Here is a 21,726-nt window from a genome sequence, read left to right as displayed (position 1 = left end):
ACCTAAGACATTTAGCTAAACTTCAACATTGAATGTCTTGAATTTATATCAGCATCATCCTAACCCTCTCATCAGAAATTATCCAGTTCGATCCATTTATTTTCAATTTCTTTTCTAGTTCGAATAACCATACGAGATATTCGAACCAGATAAGTCCCACAGCTAGCAGTCATCATGTCGACTATATACGTTGCCTCCAGAATATATACTGTGTATATGTATATACCAACTACTTTATAACCAATCTGCATACATGCGTACAGATTCTCCATCTCTATATACACCTGATCTATCCATAAGCATAACCTCGTTCATTCATTTATTCACTTGAAATACGTTGACTCCCGCGCGAGATCGCAGCAGCATCTGCCGCTGCCGAAGCCGCCGAAGCCATATGACTAAGTATTGACTTTTGTTCCCTGAATGTTCCACTCGGTACCTCCTTTCTTGCGTATTCTTGCCCCTGTCGGATATCTCTTGGATCTATTTCCATAGATTCATGCCGACTGCCCATTGATATGTCCGGTCCTTTACGCCATACATCGTCCACAGGCCTACCAATAGCTATCCTCGACCCTGGTCTACTCGAACTAGGTTCTTCGCTACGTTCCGATTCTCTTTGGTGTTCCCCGAATTCTGGGTGAGATTGAGATCCAAATCCGGTTCTACCAAAATCCCTTGGCTCTTCCCCGTCGTCATCTCCATCCCCATTTGCTTCTCCTTTGAGCCATGTCACCTCCTCTTCCGTAAGTCCCTTCCATACGCATCTGGCATGCTTTTTCGTGCATCCTTGACAAGCTGTCAAATGTTTAATGCATTGCGTTTTGAGCCTTCGACACCGGTCACATGGTGGTTGGATAGAGTCACCGCGTGCTAGTTTCTCGATTTTGGCCGTGACTAGGGCGCGGTTCTCTTCTTCAATATCCCTCACTGCCGGCTCAGCAGAATATCCAGGGGATGGCCGGTTGCTGTTGAGCAATGATTGTTGCTGTATGGGTGCTCTTGGTGTTGATGTAGAAGTCACGATAGCGTTGGGCGTCGGTGGGATAGAGCTGGCGGAGGATATCCGGTGACCAGAAGATTGTGAAGGCGCTTGAAATTGTTGGAGAAGGTCAGCATGTAGGTCGTAACCTGGATTGGCCCCGGAACCCATTGATTGATTTACAGCTTGAAAGCCTGGACCGGGGGCTGATTGCGATGCGCGACGCGTGTGTATCGATGCCTTTCGTCCGATTAAGTGGTAGTTGAGTTGGCGGGCCCTACGCGCCACCTCGTCTGCCTTCTTGATCAAGACTTGTAAACGCTGTTCAACAATCTCGAGAGTTGCCAACTCTGCAGTTTCATCTTCCTCTAGTGGCTGTGGCGGTACAAGCCTAAACCTGTCCAGAGCACCAGAAACTATGAGTCTCCAATCATCTTCTCCAATTTCTACCTGGACACCTTTTAGGGGAAATTGGCAACAACGCGCCCCGTTGGGAGTGGGTGTCAACACAAATTCACCAGGCTTCGCTTTGGCAAACTCGACAATGTCGAGCCATGTAACGGTATCCGGACTAAATGCTGTCTGCGCCGGAGTTGTCGTTATTGAACCTTCGAAAGCTCCCTCCATCGCCTTCAGTAAACGACTGCCTGTCAGCTTTGCGCCTAAATTAGATGCCAGACTTTCATGTCTATTCAACACCCCTAATTGTTGTATTAGTATAAAACACACGGTAAAGGGGAGTAGTCTCTCACCCTCGTATTCATTAACTAAAGCAAGAACATCGGAAAATGTATCGCTGTCACCCTGGATGAGTTTGAGCTTCACCGAGTGGGCTTTAGATAGATAGTTTATAGGGGCTATGTTGCCTTAGGAGTTGGCCCGTCAGTATTTTAACTTGGGACACACAGGTACACTCGGATTATGATCGGAAATAATCGATAGATAATTTTATGAGGAAATAGCATTGCAGCGTGGAATGGAGATATGGTACATGTACAGAAATTTTTCATAATAAGACACATCGGCGACACGAAGGTAGTGAGCCAGTGTTACATATGAAATGAGACATGCCGAAATCGTGACATAGTCTCCCAAGCAGCGGTTACCTATGGGGATGCAGGTGCGTGTAAGTGAGAGAATATGTGGGTGGGCAGGACTTACCTGGCTGAGGCGGAGGCGGTTGTGGTATGCGGTCAGCATTGTCATCGGATATATCTCGTTTTCGTTTATGTTGATCAGAATCTGGATTGTGTGCCATAATGGCACATCTCGCACTTTTGGAGGTTTACGAAGGCCTCTTTTAAACTCCTGTGGGAATCTTGATATACAAAGTGCTCAGCAGTATTAGCTGCTCTAAAGTAACCGACAGACCCGCCCAATTAATCCCGTCGATAGCAAACAAAGGCTAACATGTGCAAGTATAACGCAGAACGAGCGGGGATTCGCTTGATACTGCTATTCCCGTCCGAGGTTCTGGGGGTTTGAGAAAGGAACGTATTATAAGGGCAAAAAACAGCGAGAGGAGGCTTTATTACGAATTAGTGTTCCAGGCTGCGGATAGGCTGAGAATTGCTAAACCCCCGGAAACGGTAGGCAGGTTGCGAGGTTAGGCCTGCCGAGCTTCTGGGCTGTTTTGAGCTCGGCGGTCGTCATAGGAATTAACCCTCGTATGGAGAAAGTAACTTTAGATAAGGGGGAACCGGTCAGAACGAACGAATGAACGAATGAAATGAAATGAGGACAGAAGAGAAGGGTAGTAGATAAATGTATATGGATGTATGTATGAATTTATGGATTTATGGATATAGGTGTGTTAAAGTAAGCAGGTGAGTTGATGATACTCAGCCAGAGTACAGCCTCGACGCAAATAGAAAATACGGAGTAGACTACCGTGTAGGTAGACCTTGTAGGCCTGGGTAGTAGTATACCTGAACGCGCAGAGGGTGGACAAGACAGGGAATTTCGGAAATTGGGGTTGGATCGATTAGGCGCGGGGCTTGAAATAATATACTGTATTGTACTTACAAGCATTAACGTTGGATATCTCAGTAAAGTACGGAGCGATAACTGAATCGACAAGGTATAGATATGGGTAAGGGGTATAAGAATAAGAAGTGGTGTTCTCTTTTTCAAAGTGGGATGTTGAAGTGAGAAAAAAAACCATTAAAAAAACTGGCTATAGACTAAAGATAGAAGATATCCATGGATATGGGCTGCAATGAATAGTTTGCTAGAAATAGGTTGGAATTAGAATTGGAATTGGCGAAGTGGGTAGGTAGGTACTTTGTAAGTTGGTTGGCGCTTTCCTATGTGGTTTAGGTATGTAATAACACCCGATACCTAGTAAGTAGCTTCCAACTCATGTTTTCAAGAACTTTTTAAGCTACTCACTAGACCAATTAGGTCAAGGTAAAAAGAAGCACAAGCCAACAATTGATCTGGTAGGTTATGATTAGCATTATATCGACCTCGACCTTAACCTCGAAACCTCTTCTTCAATGTCTTTACTTTGACATACTTCCTTTCCAAGCACCTCAATTCCATCCAATGAAGTAAGACCTGGTATGTGATAAAAAGTCTCGGTTGGCTACATGTGCGTGTGTTACGGAAAAGAGACCGAAGCTCTTCAATCCTTTCCTCTATTTCCTTTTTGTCGATCTCTTCACATTGTCCTCGCCAGTCTCGGACCTTGGACCCTTCACCATTCCCTGGACTTAGCCACATCCAGGAGAAGATCATCCGCGCTGAATTCCGCTGTTAAAGGCTTCCCGATTATGTGATCCTATGCCGCCGCACCGAAGAAGAAAAAGATCGACGTGCCACATCTCCTTGGCGTTGAAACCCACCTATGGTGACGGGCTTGAGGTGCATTGCTAGGCTCGATAAACGTTTTGGATGGACACGATCTTGAACGAATGTTATTCGGTGTCTTCTCAGCTCAGGGTTTCACTTCGATGTTTCATCAGAAAGAGATAGCCGTAATGAATGCCTACTTACGATAGGTACCTACCTAGTAGGCAAGCCTAGACAACGAGGTGTACGATGAACAATCTGAAGATTTGTTGCAGAAAGCTAGCGTATTTATTGACAAAATTAAGTACTTGGTTTTTCTTTTCTTTTCTTTTCTTTTCTTTTTTTCCCTCCCTCACTTCGACATCGACCATCTCCCCCGCACCCAACGGTCAATTATTACCGGTACGAACAAGTCGTATACCTACTACAGCTCGAGGCACAGGAATGTGATATGTCCGATTGTCATACTCTGCAGCTACAATCCCTGTGAGCCGCTAGAGGTTGTAAGTAGATGAGGCCCCTACCAAGCCTACGAGCCTACATCCCTACGGTTGCAGCACACTACCTGGATGCCGCGTACAAGCCGCTAGCGCTCCGTCGGGTTTCCTTAAAGTGCTTTCAAACGCCCCTCTATAAGCAGCCCTAGCTAAAGCGAACAAGCCACCCAAGCCCCCCTTGGAACCCCTTCACACGGCACAGACTAAGACAGAAGCGTTCCAGAACAACAGCCAAAAGTCCAAGACATTGCCTCGCCCTTTTTGCCCCTCCTACCGGTCTTTTTACAGCCTTAAGTAAATTAGAGAGTAGCCTTACCGCGGGGCGCTTAAGCAATATCGAGCCTAGCGTCCGTGCCGCTCTTACTTAAGGCTACATATCATCGGTCAAGTTACGAGGGTTGCACAATTTTTGCAGAGAAAACGGTAGACCGGTGAGCGATAACCGTTTGACCGAGTATTGAGACATTATGCGGCTTGTCCAATGACGTGGAAAGGATATATAGTCGAATACGATATATGTATCTTGCTTATAGATGACTAGTTTCGTTACGTACTCACTTCTAGTATGCATGCAATTTTAGGCACACTTAGCTACATAAAGTACTCATAATACGTTACCACCTCGGTATGTCATATCCGAACAGCTGATATACTACTCACCCACGAAGAAAATACGGTAACGCGTCACTCTTAACAGAATATGGGATCGAATGTTGGGGTTCACATGATTTCCCATATAACAAATCATATTTTGAACACTCCAGCTGGAGCTTCACCCTACAAAACAGAAACCAAAAAAACTCTCATAAGGTCATTATAAGCCCTAGTTACCTAGTCCTTGCGGATACCCATGGGGCTAAGCCCTGCCTCCCCGATGCCTGTATAACAGGGTTGAAGTCAAGGTTCGGTGCTCGCGGGTAGCTAGTTGATGTTACCAAAGTTCCCGCGAGCGGAGGCAAGTCCATGAGAATAAGGTAGAGAAAATGCAAACCCCATACTATCCATATCGTACCTCGGAATTGTAGCTAACAAAGTACAATGCTCCACGTAGAGAAAGGAAGTTCGCATTAAATCTCCCCCAAAAATCCCTTCATCGTCCCGGACTCTTCCGCAAACTTCGGCGGTTCGTGCATTTCGGTTTGACCCGGAGAGTTATATTCGCTACTTGAGCTCTCTTTCGCTTCTTCCTCTTTCTTCTTGTCTTTCTGGAAATTTGACGGCAGGAGCCGGCTCAACATGGCAATAAACCTCATTCATAGCCCTGGAGGTTAGCGTTGTTTACTGAGAACCAACAGATCAGAACAGAGCAGAACATAGTGCATGTCGAGTCTCTCGGCGTCTACTTGTCATACCGTACTATATTACGGATAATATGGAAGGATTTTGTTAGTCGACTAGCAGCGGTAGAGGTCGGGAATAGGGGAGAATAGACTCAATTTCCAAAACGCCATTGCAGAATGGTGACGATATAAAATCCGTTTCTTACGGCTGGTAGCTGCCACGAGGTATAGATGGTATACGTATACCACCTTATGTATATAAAATCGTTATAGGAAGTGGCAGCTCAGGCTAAAAGCGGCCATATTTAGATAAGTACATAGATACTTAGCCCTAGAGATGTTTAAAGTTGCTCAGATTGAACATTTGAACTTGTTACGAGGAAGTAGTAGTGGGGTAGATCAGCTCTCCAAGCGCCCCATTTATTCGTATGTCTTTTATCCAATGAAAAGTGACAGCGCAAAAAAAGCAATCAACTTTCTCCCCATATCAATGCTATGATCGACGGCGGACTGCAAAGTGGCAGACAGCAACATAATCACCTGGCACACACTTCCCGCCCGGCATACCTTCTACGAGAGAAAAGTCAATCACGGGGAATCTGATCTAAATACGACTTGCTACGCGTAAAAAATAAACCCGGTCCGAATTAACTGCAAGGTTTCGCAAACGCCCGACGATAACCTCGTTCAGTTCCAGTACCAATCTCTCAGTCTTTCAATCTCGATACCTCCCTCGTCGATACCCGTTGCAACGGTAGCCGTGCTAGCCTGCGACACCGATTCGTCACCGAACGGCCTAGACCACCGCAACCCCCTATCTCTGCATCTCCCTCCAGCTTCCGAAACTAGCTCTAAGGGCGAATACCTGGTCGTCCCGTCCTTTTCCCCCCCTTCACCGCATCTTTTTCGGCCGTCTCCCCCCTAGAACGAGAACGAGAAGAACCCGCCCCCCTCTCCATCGCAGTACATCGAATTTACATCTCGCCCCAGCGGAAAACCTGTGTATCGCCCACCCACCGCACCTACGGAAACCCAAGAATGGCCGACCGTGCCCATTACCGCGGCGGTCGAGGAGGCGGCGGACATCCCCGCGGAGCGCGGGGCGGACGAGGTGGCGGGAGAGGCGGACACGGAGCTGACTCGGGCGCTAGCGGCGGCGGCGCATCCCAGGAGCGGGAGCGTCCCAAGAAGGAGAACATCCTAGACCTTAGCAAATACGTCGATAAGAGGATCACAGTTAAATTCAACGGCGGTCGAGAAGGTAAGCTGCAGATCTTTCCCATTCCCCTCCACCCTGCTTGCATCGTCCGGTCGCATATCGGACTACATGCCGTCGAACTAGGTAGTAGCGGACCAGGGCTAATCATGACATCGCCGTCTAGTTACTGGTACACTAAAGGGCTATGATGCGCTGATGAATTTGGTTCTTGACGAAGTACAAGAAGTCATGCGAGGTTAGTCGACCCCTTATTTACCTAGCATGTCTAGGAAGAGACTAACACCTATCCCTACATAGACGAAGAGGGTAAGGAAGCGACCCGCTCACTTGGTCTGGTGGTTGCCCGAGGTACTCTGCTGGTGGTTATCAGTCCAGTAGATGGAAGCGAGGAGATTGAGAATCCCTTTGCTCAACAGTCGGAAGACTGAGGCTGTGAAGGATGAGATGTCCTCAAGGAGATTATGATAATGAGAACGTATCGGGCTGTGAGACATACTCTCCAGCTTTATTATGAGAGGAGGTACCTGGCAATCAACTTCACCGATTCACAATCGGATTTCATGTTGAAAAGAGCCACGATGTGGGCTGCATGAGGATATATCCTTCATGTTATGAATGACCGGCGAACGAGAGGGACTCGTTAGCAGATAAGTCACTGCGTTATCGCCCATCGGCAACGAGATAAAAAGAAAACAACATCAAACAACGTGTTTTATTTTGAACGTGAAAGCAGGAGCCTCTCATCATGGTTGACGTTTGTAAACATGAAATAGGGAAACTCTACTGCTTACATAATAAGACATGAATGTTAATTTGTACTGGGTACCTAGTTAAATCATAACACCACATCACATCGTCGACAAAGCCGTCCTTAGACGATGCATATGATGAACAGTAAGAAACTTTGCTTGTATTCTACTTTATACTTCGATAGATATATTTAATCAACCGCAACGTCACCTGCCTATACTTTCTCAACCCCTCACCTCTCATTCGAAACTGCGAGAAAAACAAGTTGCTATCGTTGTCCTTCCCCTTATAGTCCAGCCAAACACGTTCCTGCCAGCAACGATAGCAGGTCATAACTCCTGAAAAGAGCATCGCTTTAATGCAACTCTTCTGTATCGGAGTATTCAACAAGGTAGCATGCCCAAATATAGTCCAATACGGCATATCAACTCATCTCTTGATAGTAATCCTTCGTTTCATTATCTGCGGCTGAAAGCGGAGGTAGTGACTACCTCTGCTTATAGTTTATCATTTGTCGTTATTCTCGCGGTCGAGATTTCAGTCAACGGTTCGTCTCGTTGGCTGTTTCATTGTTGAGAATTCTAACGAGACCTGCTATAGATGGGTCCCGTCTTCAATGCCCGTTGCCATCGTGTGCTATTTCCAACATCCCTGCGAAACTCTTCATCCCTTTCCCCTAAGACTTTCCGAATTCAGAAATCTGTCGTATATTCTTGAGCCCTGACTTTACCATCGAGGTCTCCTAATATATTGCTTCGACCCTCTAATTGGATAGTTCATTGGAGAGTTTATTGGAGAGGCCATTGGATAGTTCATTGAAGAGGCCACTGGATAGGTCGTTGGACAGTTCCTCGAATGGTTCGTCGGATGGCGAGTTCTTGGTCTCGGAGAATCATCTGCTGACCGTGAAATGTGGCCAGCACGTTTCTTGTTCTAATAGCCTCGGCTGGTCTGCGGTTTATTGCTTGCCTTAAACAGGTCGTGAAAAGCACTCTGGGCCTGCTTCTTCAATTCTTTATATGACACCACGAAAGTTGATTGGTGATCCCGACTCGTAAGATAAATTCTTTCATCAACACCGGCGTCTAACTTATTTAGGCAGCTAATGATATGTCCAAGGTCAATAACTGGATTTCCTTGGGCATCGACCTGGTGAAAGACGTAATCTCGGAATAACTTCAAGGTGTAGCGTTCCGAGTTTTCGGCCCAGTTAGGGTCGTTGTCAAACTCCGGTCGCTCGTTGATGGAACCTAATTTCGCCATTAGCCGTACCAACCGACCATTTTCGAGTTCCCTGCCTAGGTGAGTAACAGTCTCGTCCTGAGCATTGAATGATGCTACTAGCACATCATCGGCATGTTGAGCAAGGTCATACACCAAATGTTCCGCTGTCTTCTCCGGTATATTCTGTGGCGGGCTTAGTAGCCACGATATCCTCTCCTTGAGCTCAGGTGAATAGGTCCTGGATAATTGGTCCAGAGGTAAGCGTAGGTCGCCAAGGTTTCTAACCGGCGTATTAGTCGCGATGCTTAGGATGAGTCGGCCCAGGTTAAAGAAGTCCTCCTGCTGTAATTCCTCGATCCGGCGGGGTATTTCGAAATGAAGTACATCTAGAATAGAGCATGCACTGAGCCTGATACGATTCTTGTCCGTTAAAATCACCTTGCTTAGGTCAATACAGCGTGCTGCGAGCTTGGCTTTGTGGATGGCCTTGATAGCACTCGCGAGCTGAACCAGATAACTCCATAATATCTTCTCCGAAACAGGTTGGGGGCGCCCAAAGCGGTTGCTAGGGAAGTGATACTCCGATAGTGTTTTCGAAAGAGGGTGATAACTGTGTACAAACACGAGTGAGCTGTCATTAAAGTCCCTTGTCGTGAATGCTTCGATCGTTGTAACTATGTTTGGGTGGATGATCTTCTTCCACGAATTCACAGCTTTGATTGCTTCCTCATTAGTGAGGCGGAATCCTGTAATTAGTTTAGGAGGATGTTCATTTCGCTAAGTGTGGAGACCGACCTTCAATTCGTCTCAAGCAGAATATATTCCCATTCTTTCTGGAAGTTGCCTTGAACACCCAACTCGGAAGCCCTAGGATATTGGTCGCGCTTCGGAGTTTGGTATCTAGAGGCACAAGGGAGTGATAATGCTGGAGGGTGGGTAGCTGCACTCCAGGTTGGCTCGGGAGTACTTGTCTGGCAGCCTCGGACTTTTTCTGGAGGTCCTCCCTGATAGGATCGGGAAGAAATAAGTCGAATACTTGTTTCTGGTAAGGCTGTAGATTTTCCCTTCCTGATGTGATGGGGTAATAAAGATGGTATTGAAGCTAAGGGTAATTAGAATTTGATTCAGGGTAGATAATGCAAGAATCAAGAACTTACCGGTTGAGACGGAGCAGCGTAAGAATTCTGAGCCGCATAGTATGGAGCACCAGCACCAGCTAAGGCGCTGTGGTCCTCTGCGTAAGGGTTATACTGCGCCGATGGAAGCGCCTGGTTAACAGTAGACATAGTAAACGGATCGTAGCCGAGGGACCCGCTGTCTGTTGAACCGTTGGTTGCAGTCTGGATCTTGTCAACATGGGCCTTGAAACAAACTCTTTTCAACTTACCGCAGTATTCAAATCGTAATTCTGGGGAGCGAAATCGGCAAATGGTGCTGATTTGTATAATGAGGCTCCAGTATCTTGCTGCAAGGCTGAGATTGTAGCCATCGTTAATATAAGCGCATACATAGTTTTAGGGGATTGACATATAGGGTTTCCTTACATGCAGAGGCTCCTCTAGGGGTGAAGGGGGTAGCATTTGTCGAGAAGTTGGATTTTTTACCCCCAAGTTGAGTAGGAGTGAATGAAGGAGATTCGACATTCAAAGATTTCTTTGCGCTACCACTAGAAGATAAATTAGTAACCCTATTGTGTGATGTAACATGGGAAAAATCAGAGCTAAGAGGCATATTCGAGCTGGTTCCGTCGCTATGAAATGGCTTATGCCCCTTTTGGTAGCGTTCCGGAACAAGGTACCGAATTGAGGTGTGGGAGTCTTCATTTGGTAACTTGACGGTGATTCGAGTTGAATGGGGTGCTGAAATTGAACGGGTAGTAGCGTTGAATTGTTGGTGTCCGTGGGAAACAGTAGAATCATGGGAGTGAGCAGTCTCGTAGCCTTCTGTGCTAGGGCTAGGTGGTGAGTGTAGGTTTGATTTGCTATTGTTCAATTCCCCCCCATTAGGGCTTGTAGCTGGTGAATCGACGATAGAAGGAGGTGGTGGGGTGGTCTTCTCAAAGGCCAATTGAGAAGAACTGAACGTTGTTGGCATAGAAGCCACACGATGTTGGTGCGCTGCACATGGGTCTTCATGATTTGTTGATTGCAAAGGAGGGAATTCCACCATGGAATCAATGTCTATGTCCATTTTGCAAATTTCATCTGATTCATCCATCACTTCTATTCTGCATTGCCTGCCGTTGTTGTGTACTGCCGCCGGAATATTCCAAGGGAACTAGGGAACCAGGTTTCTTCGTCCGGTAGAGTCTTGTAGATGGCTGAAGAGAACCTCAACAACTTCCGCTAAGCCGTGCTAAATTGTCTTTGACATCCAACGGCTTAACGTATTGGTTGATGTTGCTATACAGTCCAGCCGAGACCCCAGATACGTAATTCTATAAGTTGCCGTGGATATCGTGTAGGAAACTTGCGTAGTATCATAGCACACGGGCCAGCCAAAATTGTCCATCGGGTGGAACTCGAAGCGATATGAAAACAAAGCATAATAAATCAGAGTGACTTACTTATCTAATGAGTTAGAGGATCCTTTATCATGATTGAAGGTGCAGCCCTGGTCCTCATAACGGCAGTGGCCATAGATTAACACGTTTCGACAGAGAGTATCCTTATTATCTAAGAAGGCGCACATACATTAGATTGATGTCCATGGTAATCTCGACAATGGCTACAGTGATGGGGTAAGCGCTTACCGCGCGTCTTAGGTCTAGGGGAGGCCATTTGCCTCCCTCTATCGGCAGTGCTGAAGCGCGTGTTCGCCATTTGTAATGTGTGGTATGGAATCTCGTATTCTCGTCATGGAGTAATCGCGATTGTCAGGATTTGAAACTGGGAGGAGAGGAAATGTCGCCCTTTTCGATACGACGCCTAGAGTAAAGGCTTTATTAGCGATAGTGTAAACGTGTATATTTGGAAGGGGAAGGAGAAGGAAAAAGAGAAAGGGCGAAGAATATGTGGTTCGGAAGGGATATGCGAATTGTACCTACTGAACACCTCAAAGCGCTCCCATTTTTCTAGCCAGAAGGGGCGAGGGCTCGCCCGTAAAAATTGATATGACGCGCAGCAAAAGTGTGTAGATGATAAAAACAAAATTCTGTGTATCAATTGGGACCTCTACGTGAAAAGTGAGGGTGAGGCTGGCGATAAGGATATAAAGAAAGGATGCGGCGTGTCAAGGTTCAACCGACTGGAGGTTGTACTGTGTAGTGGGATGACGGCGGAGGATTACTAAGGCAGGATAACTGTTTGATTGGCTCTTGATACCCTTGTATTTGACGCCAAGATGTCCCTCCTTCTCAGCCTTGGGTTTCAATTTGTGGTTACGGAAGGCGCTAGACTACTTATAGTATGTTGAGAGCTTCATACTAACCCCTTTCAGATCAGGCTATAAACTCGGTACCGCATATTATACAATTAATAAAGTTCACTAATATAAATAAGGAAAAGTCTAAACACATTTCCCCAACTTTACAAATATTTACATAGAATTAAATAATAATTAGTCCATTTATCAATCCGGGTTGGCCACTAAATTTTACATCCTCCGGCTGCCTTGTCGTCACCTCCGATGCAGCAGTGCAGTTAACTTATGCAATTCATCTATCTACCATCCTCCATCATTCCATCCTACCATCCTAATAGGTGGGTCCACCAACATTTGAACACGAAAGCCTCACCAGCTTCTATCTTCCTATTAGATGTCGCTTAGCCTCACCTATTCTCCCACTGTACTTAGACTGTATTTACAACTAATGATCCATATTTTACAGCCTCTCTAATACAACCAACAGAACCTGTTGGGGCAGCAAAGCTCTACGTAATACTCGACTCGATCTCACGTGCGAGGCTGAATCCGAAATTGTATATCCGGTTCGGAACTATACTAGCTGCCTAGATAGCTACCTACCTACATAGCTCTTATTATCCGGGCACCAGCAATGGTATCATTCCACAACCGCCTTGATCATATGATATGACGCATGGGGGAATCTTGATATCGAGCTACACACACCTTTCCAACCGTCAGCCGTGCACTTTGCAAGATGGCAGATAACGGCGTCGATCTAAGCCAGCTCTCTGCCGAGCAGCAGTCTGCTCTTGAACAATACACTCAAGTCACAGCACAGGATATTAAGGATGCGGTGCCGTTACTAGAAAGGTCGCAATGGAATGTTCAGATAGCAATATCCAAGTTCTTTGATGGCGAAGGCCCCGATCCCGTTGCCGAAGCCATCGAAGCACAGAACCATATTCCGCGGCAGGCGGCAAGGCACGAGAATCTACAGGAAAGCTTCATGGCGTCCTCGCGACCCTCCGGGCGTGCATTACCACGAGCTAGACCAGATCCTGCCCCGAGAATCGTACCGCAACCTCAGACAACCCACCGCACGCCACTCCTCTTCTCCATAATATTCTCTCCTTTCACCTTCGGATTCAGAGCCGTTTCGACGCTCTTCCGCACATTCCTATACATATTTGCATTTCTACCAGCATCGGTACGGCCACGGGCGATAACGACGACTATGACAAGCGGGTGGAAGGGCACGATGGGCCGGCGCATGCTCATGCCGCGGGATACAGCCGCCCGATTCAAGCGGGAGTTTGAGGAGGAGTACGGGAACACTAGTCTACCCTGGCATGAGGGCGGCTTCGCCCAAGCCCTCGACCTTGCTAAATCAGAGCTCAAGTTCCTTCTTATCGTGTTAATGTCTCCCGAGCATGATGACACCGAGTCCTATACGCGAGAGACCCTTCTCTCCCCAGAGACCGTAAATTTCATCAACGACCCCGCGAACAACATCGTCTTATGGGGTGGCAATGTCCTCGACTCCGAGGCTTACCAAGTCGCCGCCGAGTACAACTGCACCAAGTTCCCCTTCTCGTGTCTTGTGTGCCTAACCCCCAAGGAAGGCAGCACCCGCATGAGCATCGTTAAGCGCCTCGTTGGGCCCATGTCCCCGCAAACTTATGTCGCTGAGATCCAGACTGCTATTAACAAATATGCTCCGGACCTAGTCGGCGTGCGCGCCGATCGCGCTGCCCAGGACCTCGCCCGCAACCTACGCACTGAGCAAGACGACGCATACGAGCGCTCTCTGGCCCGCGATAGGGAACGCACCCGCCAGCGCAAAGAGGCTGAGGCCGCGGCTAAGCTGGCGGAGCAGCGCGCTATAGAGCAGGTCCAGGCCGCCGAGCTACTCGCCCAGAAACGCGAGCAGTGGAGGCGCTGGCGTGCGACTACTATCATCCCCGAGCCAGACTCTAGCGCCAGCCCTAAGGATGTCGTGCGGCTAGCGTTAAAAATGCCGGATAATGCGGGAGGCAGAGTGGTACGTCGGTTTGCGGCTTCAACGACGGTGGAAGAGCTATACGCATTCGTTGAGTGCTACGAATTACTAGCGAACCCGGATGAAGAGATCAACATCGAGAAAGAAAGCGGGGAAGAATCGGACCGCGAGCGTCCCGAGGACTATATCCACAAGTACAAGTTCCGGATCGCGGCGCCGATGCCAAGGATAGTGTACGAGCCAGACGAGACTGCTACGCTAGGAAGCACTATCGGGAGATCCGGGAATCTTATAGTAGAGACTCTGATCTCCGATGAGGACGATGATGAGAGTGAAGAGGAATCTAGTAGTGATGAATAGGATGTTGAGTAAATAAGATATCCAGACATCCAAGCTTATCTTGCGCGATTGATTTATTGTAATAATCGTGTAATAAAGCCACTCACCTACAATAACAGTTTAGTCTGCCATTTCGTGATTATATTATGCTATGTAGATTGGACAATGCTGCTAGCTTACTAGCAAAATATGATGTTCCATGTAGAACCATATAGGTACCTAGTATTAATACACAGGTCCATTGCCCACCCCTTTTTAACCCCTTCCAAACACCACCCATCATGTTCTCATACTTATCCATTATACAAAATTTCTACAAGGCATATCTTCGAAATCAATATCACGAGGACGCCTCTATCACACAAGGCAGCACCGCTAATTTCGACGTGCTAGGACAAACCACCATGCAAATCTGGTTGCACAACACAGCTGTATTGAAGTATGAGCATTTTGATAAATAAAAAATGAGCTAATTTCGCGGGTATTGTTTACCTGTTCAGTTTATAAACAACTGCTCCCATTTTCCTGCCTTGCCTCCATACGCGTGACATTATCGTAAAAGGAGGGACGAGAGAAGCTCTGTACGGATTAGCAGAAGAGGTTTCACCCTATCTGTGGAAGAACCAGCTCATAACTCCTCGTTTACGAATAGCCCCTTCTGCGTAGTACGTATACAAAAAAAGCTAAGATGATCAGGCCATTAGGCATTAGTGACCTTGTTGATTATCCTTAGCAAACCTCTGGTGGATCCGTGCGATCTGTTCGTCGACATTTACGCTCTGCATATGATTGATATGCGCTTGGTTTCTAGAGTCAGGATTGCCGTCGAAGCTGTTCAATGCCGTCCGCTTCCTTCTCGCCACTTCTTCCTCCGAAATTGGTTGTCCAGTCACGCCATCAAACAAGTCACCTCGCTGGCTTGCAAATCGTTTTAAGTTATTAGCAACGTCGGAGTGTGACAGATTCGTAGTGGCATATCGCGATTCGGCCTTCGCCTTCTGCTCTTTCCATTGGGGATCCAGTAGCTCAATCCTCATATGCGCCTCTAGCTCGTTCATCGGGATTTGCTGGTGACAGTTTGGACAGAGAGCCATCTGTGTACCTTGTCGATTGGCCGCTCGCGCAGCAGCACGAGGAACGTAGTTTTCTTTAATCTTCATAGGGGCGGCACCACCCTTAGCCTCAGCCTGTGCATGTTGCATCCGCATCCTCGCCTCTTCTCTTTCGCGTATTCGTTGTGTTTCTTCATCTTCTTGAACACCGTTCGGGCGTGGTGGCGGTGCCATCTGATAGGCAGCTTGGGGTAGCGTGGGGACTGATGGATGTAGTTGGGTTTGTGCGGGATGATGAGGAAGGTTATAATTGGGTTGCGCCCCATATCCGTTGTAGGTGTTATCGTCATCCGTCGGCATAGCTTCCTCAATACGCAGGTTAGCACTGACGGAAATCTTGGCCTTCTGTTCAAGTGAAGCATATTGCAATTCAGAGAGAGAAGTTGGCGGGGGTAGATTTGCTTGGTCATCAGCTTCGGTAAAGACGACGGTCTCGACAACAACGAAGTCGTGCCAGTCGATTTGGGCATATGTTAATCGTTCCTTTTCCTCGTCTTCTTCCTTCTTCTGCTTCTCATCTTCTTGATGCTTCAACCACTCTGCTCTGTCTTTCGCTCGGTTCAGGATGTGGAATTTATCGTCAACATTGCGTCGTAGTTCGGTGATCCTCTCCTGCTGAACCTTTCCTCCTTCTCCGTCGATTCCACCGGCTCGCAGGAGCATGGTGTATTGATCGATCAAATGCTGGAAGAAATTGTGAAGACTGTGATTCGGCCGTAAAAAGTCAAATTGATAATTGCCAGCCTCCCGTTGAGAGAGAGCGGTCATGAACTGCCTGCCATTCTTTGCAACAAACAGAGCAGTCAGTTTCACAACCTCGAGATCCTGGGCGCTGATGTTGGGCATACGGGCGGAGAATTGAAAGTCAGAAGGCTTAGGAGGGCCCTCAGGTTTTGTCTCTACCACAACAGCAGCTTCACCTGCCCGGCCAGCAGCGACGGCAGTGCCGCGACCCTCCTTAATCTCACTCAGCCTCCACAGGTAAAAAGGGTTATAAGGGTCGGCATTGCTGAGGAAGCTGAATTTCGGATTATGTTTCTCTTTTTCTCGGATGCGATCTTCGAATGCGAGGCCATTTCGGGCGACGAATCCGGCGGTCTTCTCGAGGATAGCTATAGATAGATCAGCTAAGCGCAAGCTGGAAGGCGATGATGCTCAATTTTCGACTTACTTCTGAATTCCTTGGGTGGCAGGACTATACCCTGAGGGGGTTTGATGTCGTCTAAAACTGCTGCATCACCATTAGTCGCGGCCATGTTGATGGCAGTTTCAGAGCCTCCCTCAAAATTGTATGTGTAGTGGATGTGGGTGTGAGGGTGAACGCGACTGTGGAGGCTGAACCGGAAAAAAGTCGCTAGTATTGGTTGAGATGTATGATGTTGCAGTAGGGAAGCTCTGACAAAATTATCGTCAAGGTTCGGTTTCTAGAGCGGTCCGGGGTACACCGTAAACGCGTTAATATATAATCCGAAGTTTTAACCAATCAGTTAAGTCTAAATCTTGCATCGACGCCAAGAGCTTTAACTTAAAATGATAGCAGGCACCGTCGTCTTTTATCCGTAATATACAGGGATACCTTGAATAGCTTGGTATCTGGGGGAGGATTCTTAATTGCAATTGTAATTGAGGGTGAGATTTATGGACCATTCTGCCAATATCTTGCGATTTTGTTTGAAAATGTCAATTCATTATTCATCAAGGTAACACAATCAATACTCTATCTAGCCCGTCTAGGTAGGTATGTATTTACATACCATACATAAAAGGTCATCGCACGATACACGTACGGCATAAATCAATTACGGAATTGCGGGGCTCGTAAAGCTTCGATTCGCGTAAGGTTGTACGAAAATGCGTGTTAATTATTTCACGAGGCTTTGTATGTACTTTGTACATGTAGCGAATTAATTCAATGTTCATCAAATGGGGCCATCTGTCAGAGGCAGTTGCAGCTGAATCTTTTTTTGGAGAGAGACCCCATACGCAAAACCCCCCTGCGCTAATCTACATACTATCCGCCAAACTGGATAAGGCCACTGTAGCATCTAAACGATTACGCGGTTGACCCATGCAAACTGAATTTTGATGGTTATCCCTAATTGGCCAATACAATTCATTGGGAAGGAACCGAAGGACTTAGGTACTTCTTAGAGAGCATTAAACAGCCCTGGAGCAGAAAAGCTCAAAATAATTTCTGACGCCGTATTCACCATTCCCATTCTACCACCCCTTACCCTCTAAATCCCCTTCAGCCCTCTTTCTAACTTTCATCCCGCTACATTTGCGACCAAAGGGGGGAAAGACTCTTTAATTATCCTATTCTCTTTGAATGGGGTTTTCATTGTCCTATTGTCTTCTTGTAATGACCACTTCTACTTCGTGACTTTCATTAATCAAATACCCACCTGATTTTCCTTCTCCGGTGTAATACGTGTGCAAGCGTAGCGCGGAGCTCAATCCCGGCGCGAGCGACTCCCAAAGAGGCCACGAACACATCTTCTTTTTTTTCTTCGTATTTTCTTTCTACATTAACAATTCTCCATCGTCGATCGTGCAGAAGCTGTCTTCTGCATACACCGAACCAATATGGCGAGGTCCAGTTCGGCGAAACCGCCTCCTACGAAAGGCGGATCCTTTACACCTCCGAAGTCTAAGAAAGAGGCGAAAAAGCGTCACGATGACTATACCTCAGAAGGTGTAGAAGATAATGATATCTTCTTACTACCTATTTCTGACTATCAGGTTATGCTAGCTTTGACTATTGTTGGAGCTCTTGTGCGACTGTTCCGCATCTACCAGCCCTCCAGTGTCGTTTTCGATGAAGTACAGTAAGTGTCTTTTTCCACCGCAACCATCGTGGTCGCCGACACTAATTATATGTCTTCTGTATAGCTTCGGCGGTTTTGCGACGAAATACATCAAGGGCAAATTCTTTATGGATGTCCATCCCCCCTTGGCCAAACTTCTAATTACTCTATTCGGATGGCTTGCTGGTTTCAATGGCAACTTTGACTTCAAGGAAATTGGCAAGGATTACCTCGAGCCCGGTGTTCCATACGTAGCTATGCGGTTGTTCCCAGCTATCTGTGGTATTTTCTTGGTCCCAACTATATTTTTGACGCTGAAGGCTGCTGGCTGTCGTACAGCCACTGCCGCTCTTGGTGCCGCTTTCATCATCTTTGGTAATCCCCCCTGCCCCCTAATCTATATACCGTTGATGTCAAAGATGTACTTATACGAAATATAGAAAATGGTCTCCTTACCCAAGCACGCTTAATTCTACTCGACTCTCCTCTTGTTGCTGCGACTGCGTTCACCGCCCTCGCTTTTACCTCTTTCACCAACCAGCATGAACAAGGTCCCACCAAGGCATTCGACGCCAGCTGGTGGTTCTGGCTCGTCATGACTGGCTTGGGAATGGGAATCACTGTTAGCATCAAATGGGTTGGCCTTTTCACGATCGCCTGGGTTGGATCTTTGACTCTTGTACAGCTCTGGGTTTTGCTTGGTGATACGAAGACTGTTACTATGCGCATCTTCGCAAAGCATTTCATGGCCCGCGCTTTCTGCTTGATCATCGTCCCCATTACCTTCTACATGGCCATGTTCGCCATTCATTTCCTCTGCTTGGTAAACCCGGGCGACGGAGATGGATTCATGAGCTCTGAATTCCAGGCTACGTTGAACAACAAGGGTATGCAAGATGTGCCGGTCGATGTTGCCTTTGGTAGCCGTGTCGCTATCCGACATGTCAACACTCAAGGAGGATACCTACATTCTCACCCCCTCATGTACCCAACGGGCAGTCAGCAGCAGCAGATCACGCTCTATCCTCACAAGGATGAGAACAACATTTTCTTGTTTGAAAATCAGACCCAGCCGTTGGATGCTAACGGTGAAGCTATCAACGGAACTTTCGCTTGGGATGATGTAAAGAACATTACCGAAAACTACATTAAGGATGGCGACGTGATCCGACTATACCATCTATCTACTAACCGTCGCCTTCACTCTCACGATGTTCGGCCACCTGTTTCTGAGGCCGATTGGCAAAACGAAGTGTCTGCCTATGGATATGATGGATTTCCTGGTGACGCGAATGATCTCTTCCGTGTCGAGATCGCCAAGAAGCAGTCTCTTACGGCAGTCTCCAAAGAGCGACTCCGTACCATCCAAACCAAGTTCAGGCTCGTTCATATCATGACCGGCTGTGTGCTCTTCTCTCACAAGGTTAAGTTACCAGAGTGGGCGTCTGAGCAGCAGGAAGTCACTTGCGCTAAGGGTGGTACTCTTCCCAACAGTTTGTGGTACATTGAATCCAACTCGCATCCTCAGCTTGCCGATAGCGCCGAAAAGGTGAACTATGTTAATCCTGGCTTCTTTGGCAAATTCTGGGAACTGCAGAAGGTTATGTGGAGAACTAACGCGGGTCTGGTTGAGTCTCACGCCTGGGACTCTCGTCCCGAGTCTTGGCCTATCCTTCGTCGTGGTATCAATTTCTGGGGTAAGGAGCATCGCCAAATTTACCTGATGGGCAACCCTATTATTTGGTATACATCGACCCTTGCAGTTGTCATCTATGCGCTCTTCAAAGGTATCGCGGTTCTTCGATGGCAACGTAGCTGCAATGACTATTCCAACGCCACCTTCAAGCGATTCGATTATGAAATCGGAACCCTTGTCCTCGGATGGGCTTTCCACTACTTCCCCTTCTTCTTGATGCAGCGTCAGCTCTTCTTACATCACTATTTCCCTGCATTGATCTTCGCCATCATGGCCTTTTGTCAGACTTACGACTTCGCGACGGCTCGAATTGCAATCCCAGGTGTTAGAGAAAACCCCATCGTCAACAAGGCCGGTGTGATTGCGCTCTTGGCTATTTCTGCGGTTGTCTTTGCCCTCTACTCACCTCTCGCGTATGGAAACGCCTGGACCAAGGGTGAATGCAACCGCGTAAAGTTGTTCGGTACCTGGGATTGGGATTGCAATACTTTCTTAGAGAACGTAAGTGTCCCTCTCCAAGGAATGCCATCCAGAAGGCGAGGTTGAAACCCGACGCTCGTATCCTTTCATCTCCCATTCGGACGATTAAATATAGATATAAAGCGTATGGGAAAGGTTTTACAATTTATGAAATAGTATGCTAATATGATTCTCTCAGTACGACGCCTACTCTGGACTCGGCGCAATTCCGAGCAAGATTTCTCAAACTCCCCCAGCTGTTGTCGAGAACAATAAGCCACCGGTCCAACAACCCGTAGCCGGAAATAACCAAGACTCTCCAGAGGCGGGTATTTCGGGGGCGCCGAAGTTCGAACCCCAGGGCCAAAAGGTGATAGGACGGGAAGAGCGAGTTGAATACCGAGATCAGAACGGCAACCTTCTCAACGAAGAACAAGTAAAGGCGCTTGAAGGCAAAGTCGAATTCAAGACCAAGTACGAGACCAGGACGCGCGTAGTAGATGCTAACGGCAACGAAGTAGAAGCGCCGGTAGAAGAGCTAGTTGCCGCGGGCGTAGCACCGCCGCATCCCGATGTTGAGGGTGCTAATCAAGAGACTAAGAAATTGGTTCAGGATGACCCTATCCCTAAGGAAGTGTCATCAAGTAAAGACGGCGAGAAGGAAGCAGAGAGGTCAGTTCCTAAACCAGCTAGCGAGGGCAACGAGGCGACAGTTTAAACGCCCCGGTCCATCGTTCAAGTTTCTAATTTGACTTGATTCCTCATCGCGTCACCAAATCCTGACGAAGAAAAATCTCCACTGGTGTTTGTTTCTGAATGCTAAAAGCATCTGGGGGGGCCAGACGGCGTGTCTAGACTCATGTATACCACCATTACTAATGAAGATCACGGAGGGGAAAAAAACTAGGGAAATGTGGAATGCAAAGAAGGAAAAAGTATAAGAGGATATTGGCGTGATGGCCTCGCGAGGACAAAACTATGTCAGTTACACTGCTGATCGCAACCTATTTCCTTTAATTTGAAGATTTCCATCATTCATATATGCCTTCAATGAATTGACATGCCTTCATGCCAAGGTGGTGCAAAACTTGGATCGTGACGATATCTCAAGGGTTGTCGGGGATCTCCAACTGCAATAGCTTGTATGCGGCGGGCCGAAGTTCCGCTATACTCATACTAAGGGCGTAGGTTACAACTCTGGCTCCTAATCGCGGCAACTAA

The 21,726-nt window shown here is 47.3% G+C and overlaps 6 protein-coding genes across 6 annotated transcripts; 3 read left to right on the top strand and 3 right to left on the bottom strand.

Annotated features, from left to right (window-relative positions):
• Positions 1–139: 139 nt before the first annotated feature.
• GGS22DRAFT_159702 (uncharacterized protein) lies at positions 140–2,936 on the bottom strand. Its single transcript, XM_047960829.1, has 3 exons — positions 2,144–2,936; positions 1,735–1,848; positions 140–1,683 (listed from the first exon to the last, which is right to left on the bottom strand). Exons 1-3 carry the CDS (start codon positions 2,238–2,240, stop codon positions 320–322), a joined length of 1,575 nt encoding a protein of 524 aa, XP_047819883.1. The 5' UTR covers positions 2,241–2,936; the 3' UTR covers positions 140–319.
• A 3,044-nt stretch (positions 2,937–5,980) lies between these two features.
• GGS22DRAFT_159692 (like-Sm domain-containing protein) lies at positions 5,981–7,587 on the top strand. Its single transcript, XM_047960828.1, has 3 exons — positions 5,981–6,813; positions 6,935–7,006; positions 7,069–7,587. Exons 1-3 carry the CDS (start codon positions 6,591–6,593, stop codon positions 7,197–7,199), a joined length of 426 nt encoding a protein of 141 aa, XP_047819882.1. The 5' UTR covers positions 5,981–6,590; the 3' UTR covers positions 7,200–7,587.
• Positions 7,588–8,454: 867 nt separating this feature from the next.
• GGS22DRAFT_179062 (uncharacterized protein) lies at positions 8,455–10,476 on the bottom strand (the record flags this gene model as incomplete). Its single annotated transcript, XM_047963646.1, has 5 exons — positions 8,455–9,491; positions 9,541–9,847; positions 9,903–10,085; positions 10,133–10,218; positions 10,290–10,476. 5 exons carry the CDS (start codon positions 10,474–10,476, stop codon positions 8,455–8,457), a joined length of 1,800 nt encoding a protein of 599 aa, XP_047819881.1.
• A 1,901-nt stretch (positions 10,477–12,377) lies between these two features.
• Positions 12,378–14,533, top strand: GGS22DRAFT_123145 (uncharacterized protein). Its single transcript, XM_047958279.1, has 2 exons — positions 12,378–12,446; positions 12,575–14,533. Exon 2 carries the CDS (start codon positions 12,848–12,850, stop codon positions 14,450–14,452), a length of 1,605 nt encoding a protein of 534 aa, XP_047819880.1. The 5' UTR covers positions 12,378–12,446; positions 12,575–12,847; the 3' UTR covers positions 14,453–14,533.
• Positions 14,534–14,539: 6 nt separating this feature from the next.
• Positions 14,540–16,943, bottom strand: GGS22DRAFT_159686 (Pre-mRNA splicing factor PRP21 like protein-domain-containing protein). Its single transcript, XM_047960827.1, has 3 exons — positions 16,715–16,943; positions 14,924–16,655; positions 14,540–14,860 (listed from the first exon to the last, which is right to left on the bottom strand). The coding sequence occupies exons 1-2, from the start codon at positions 16,797–16,799 to the stop codon at positions 15,139–15,141; spliced, it is 1,602 nt and encodes a 533-aa protein (XP_047819879.1). The 5' UTR covers positions 16,800–16,943; the 3' UTR covers positions 14,540–14,860; positions 14,924–15,138.
• Positions 16,944–17,590: 647 nt separating this feature from the next.
• Positions 17,591–21,573, top strand: GGS22DRAFT_159683 (glycosyltransferase family 39 protein). Its single transcript, XM_047960826.1, has 4 exons — positions 17,591–18,371; positions 18,436–18,725; positions 18,791–20,547; positions 20,705–21,573. The coding sequence occupies exons 1-4, from the start codon at positions 18,130–18,132 to the stop codon at positions 21,221–21,223; spliced, it is 2,808 nt and encodes a 935-aa protein (XP_047819878.1). The 5' UTR covers positions 17,591–18,129; the 3' UTR covers positions 21,224–21,573.
• The last annotated feature ends 153 nt before the right edge of the window (positions 21,574–21,726 follow it).

Source organism: Annulohypoxylon maeteangense (assembly GCF_022496945.1).
Source record: "Annulohypoxylon maeteangense strain CBS 123835 unplaced genomic scaffold GGS22scaffold_6, whole genome shotgun sequence".
NCBI lineage: Eukaryota > Fungi > Ascomycota > Sordariomycetes > Xylariales > Hypoxylaceae > Annulohypoxylon > Annulohypoxylon maeteangense.
This window is presented reverse-complemented; position numbering and strand designations above follow the sequence as displayed.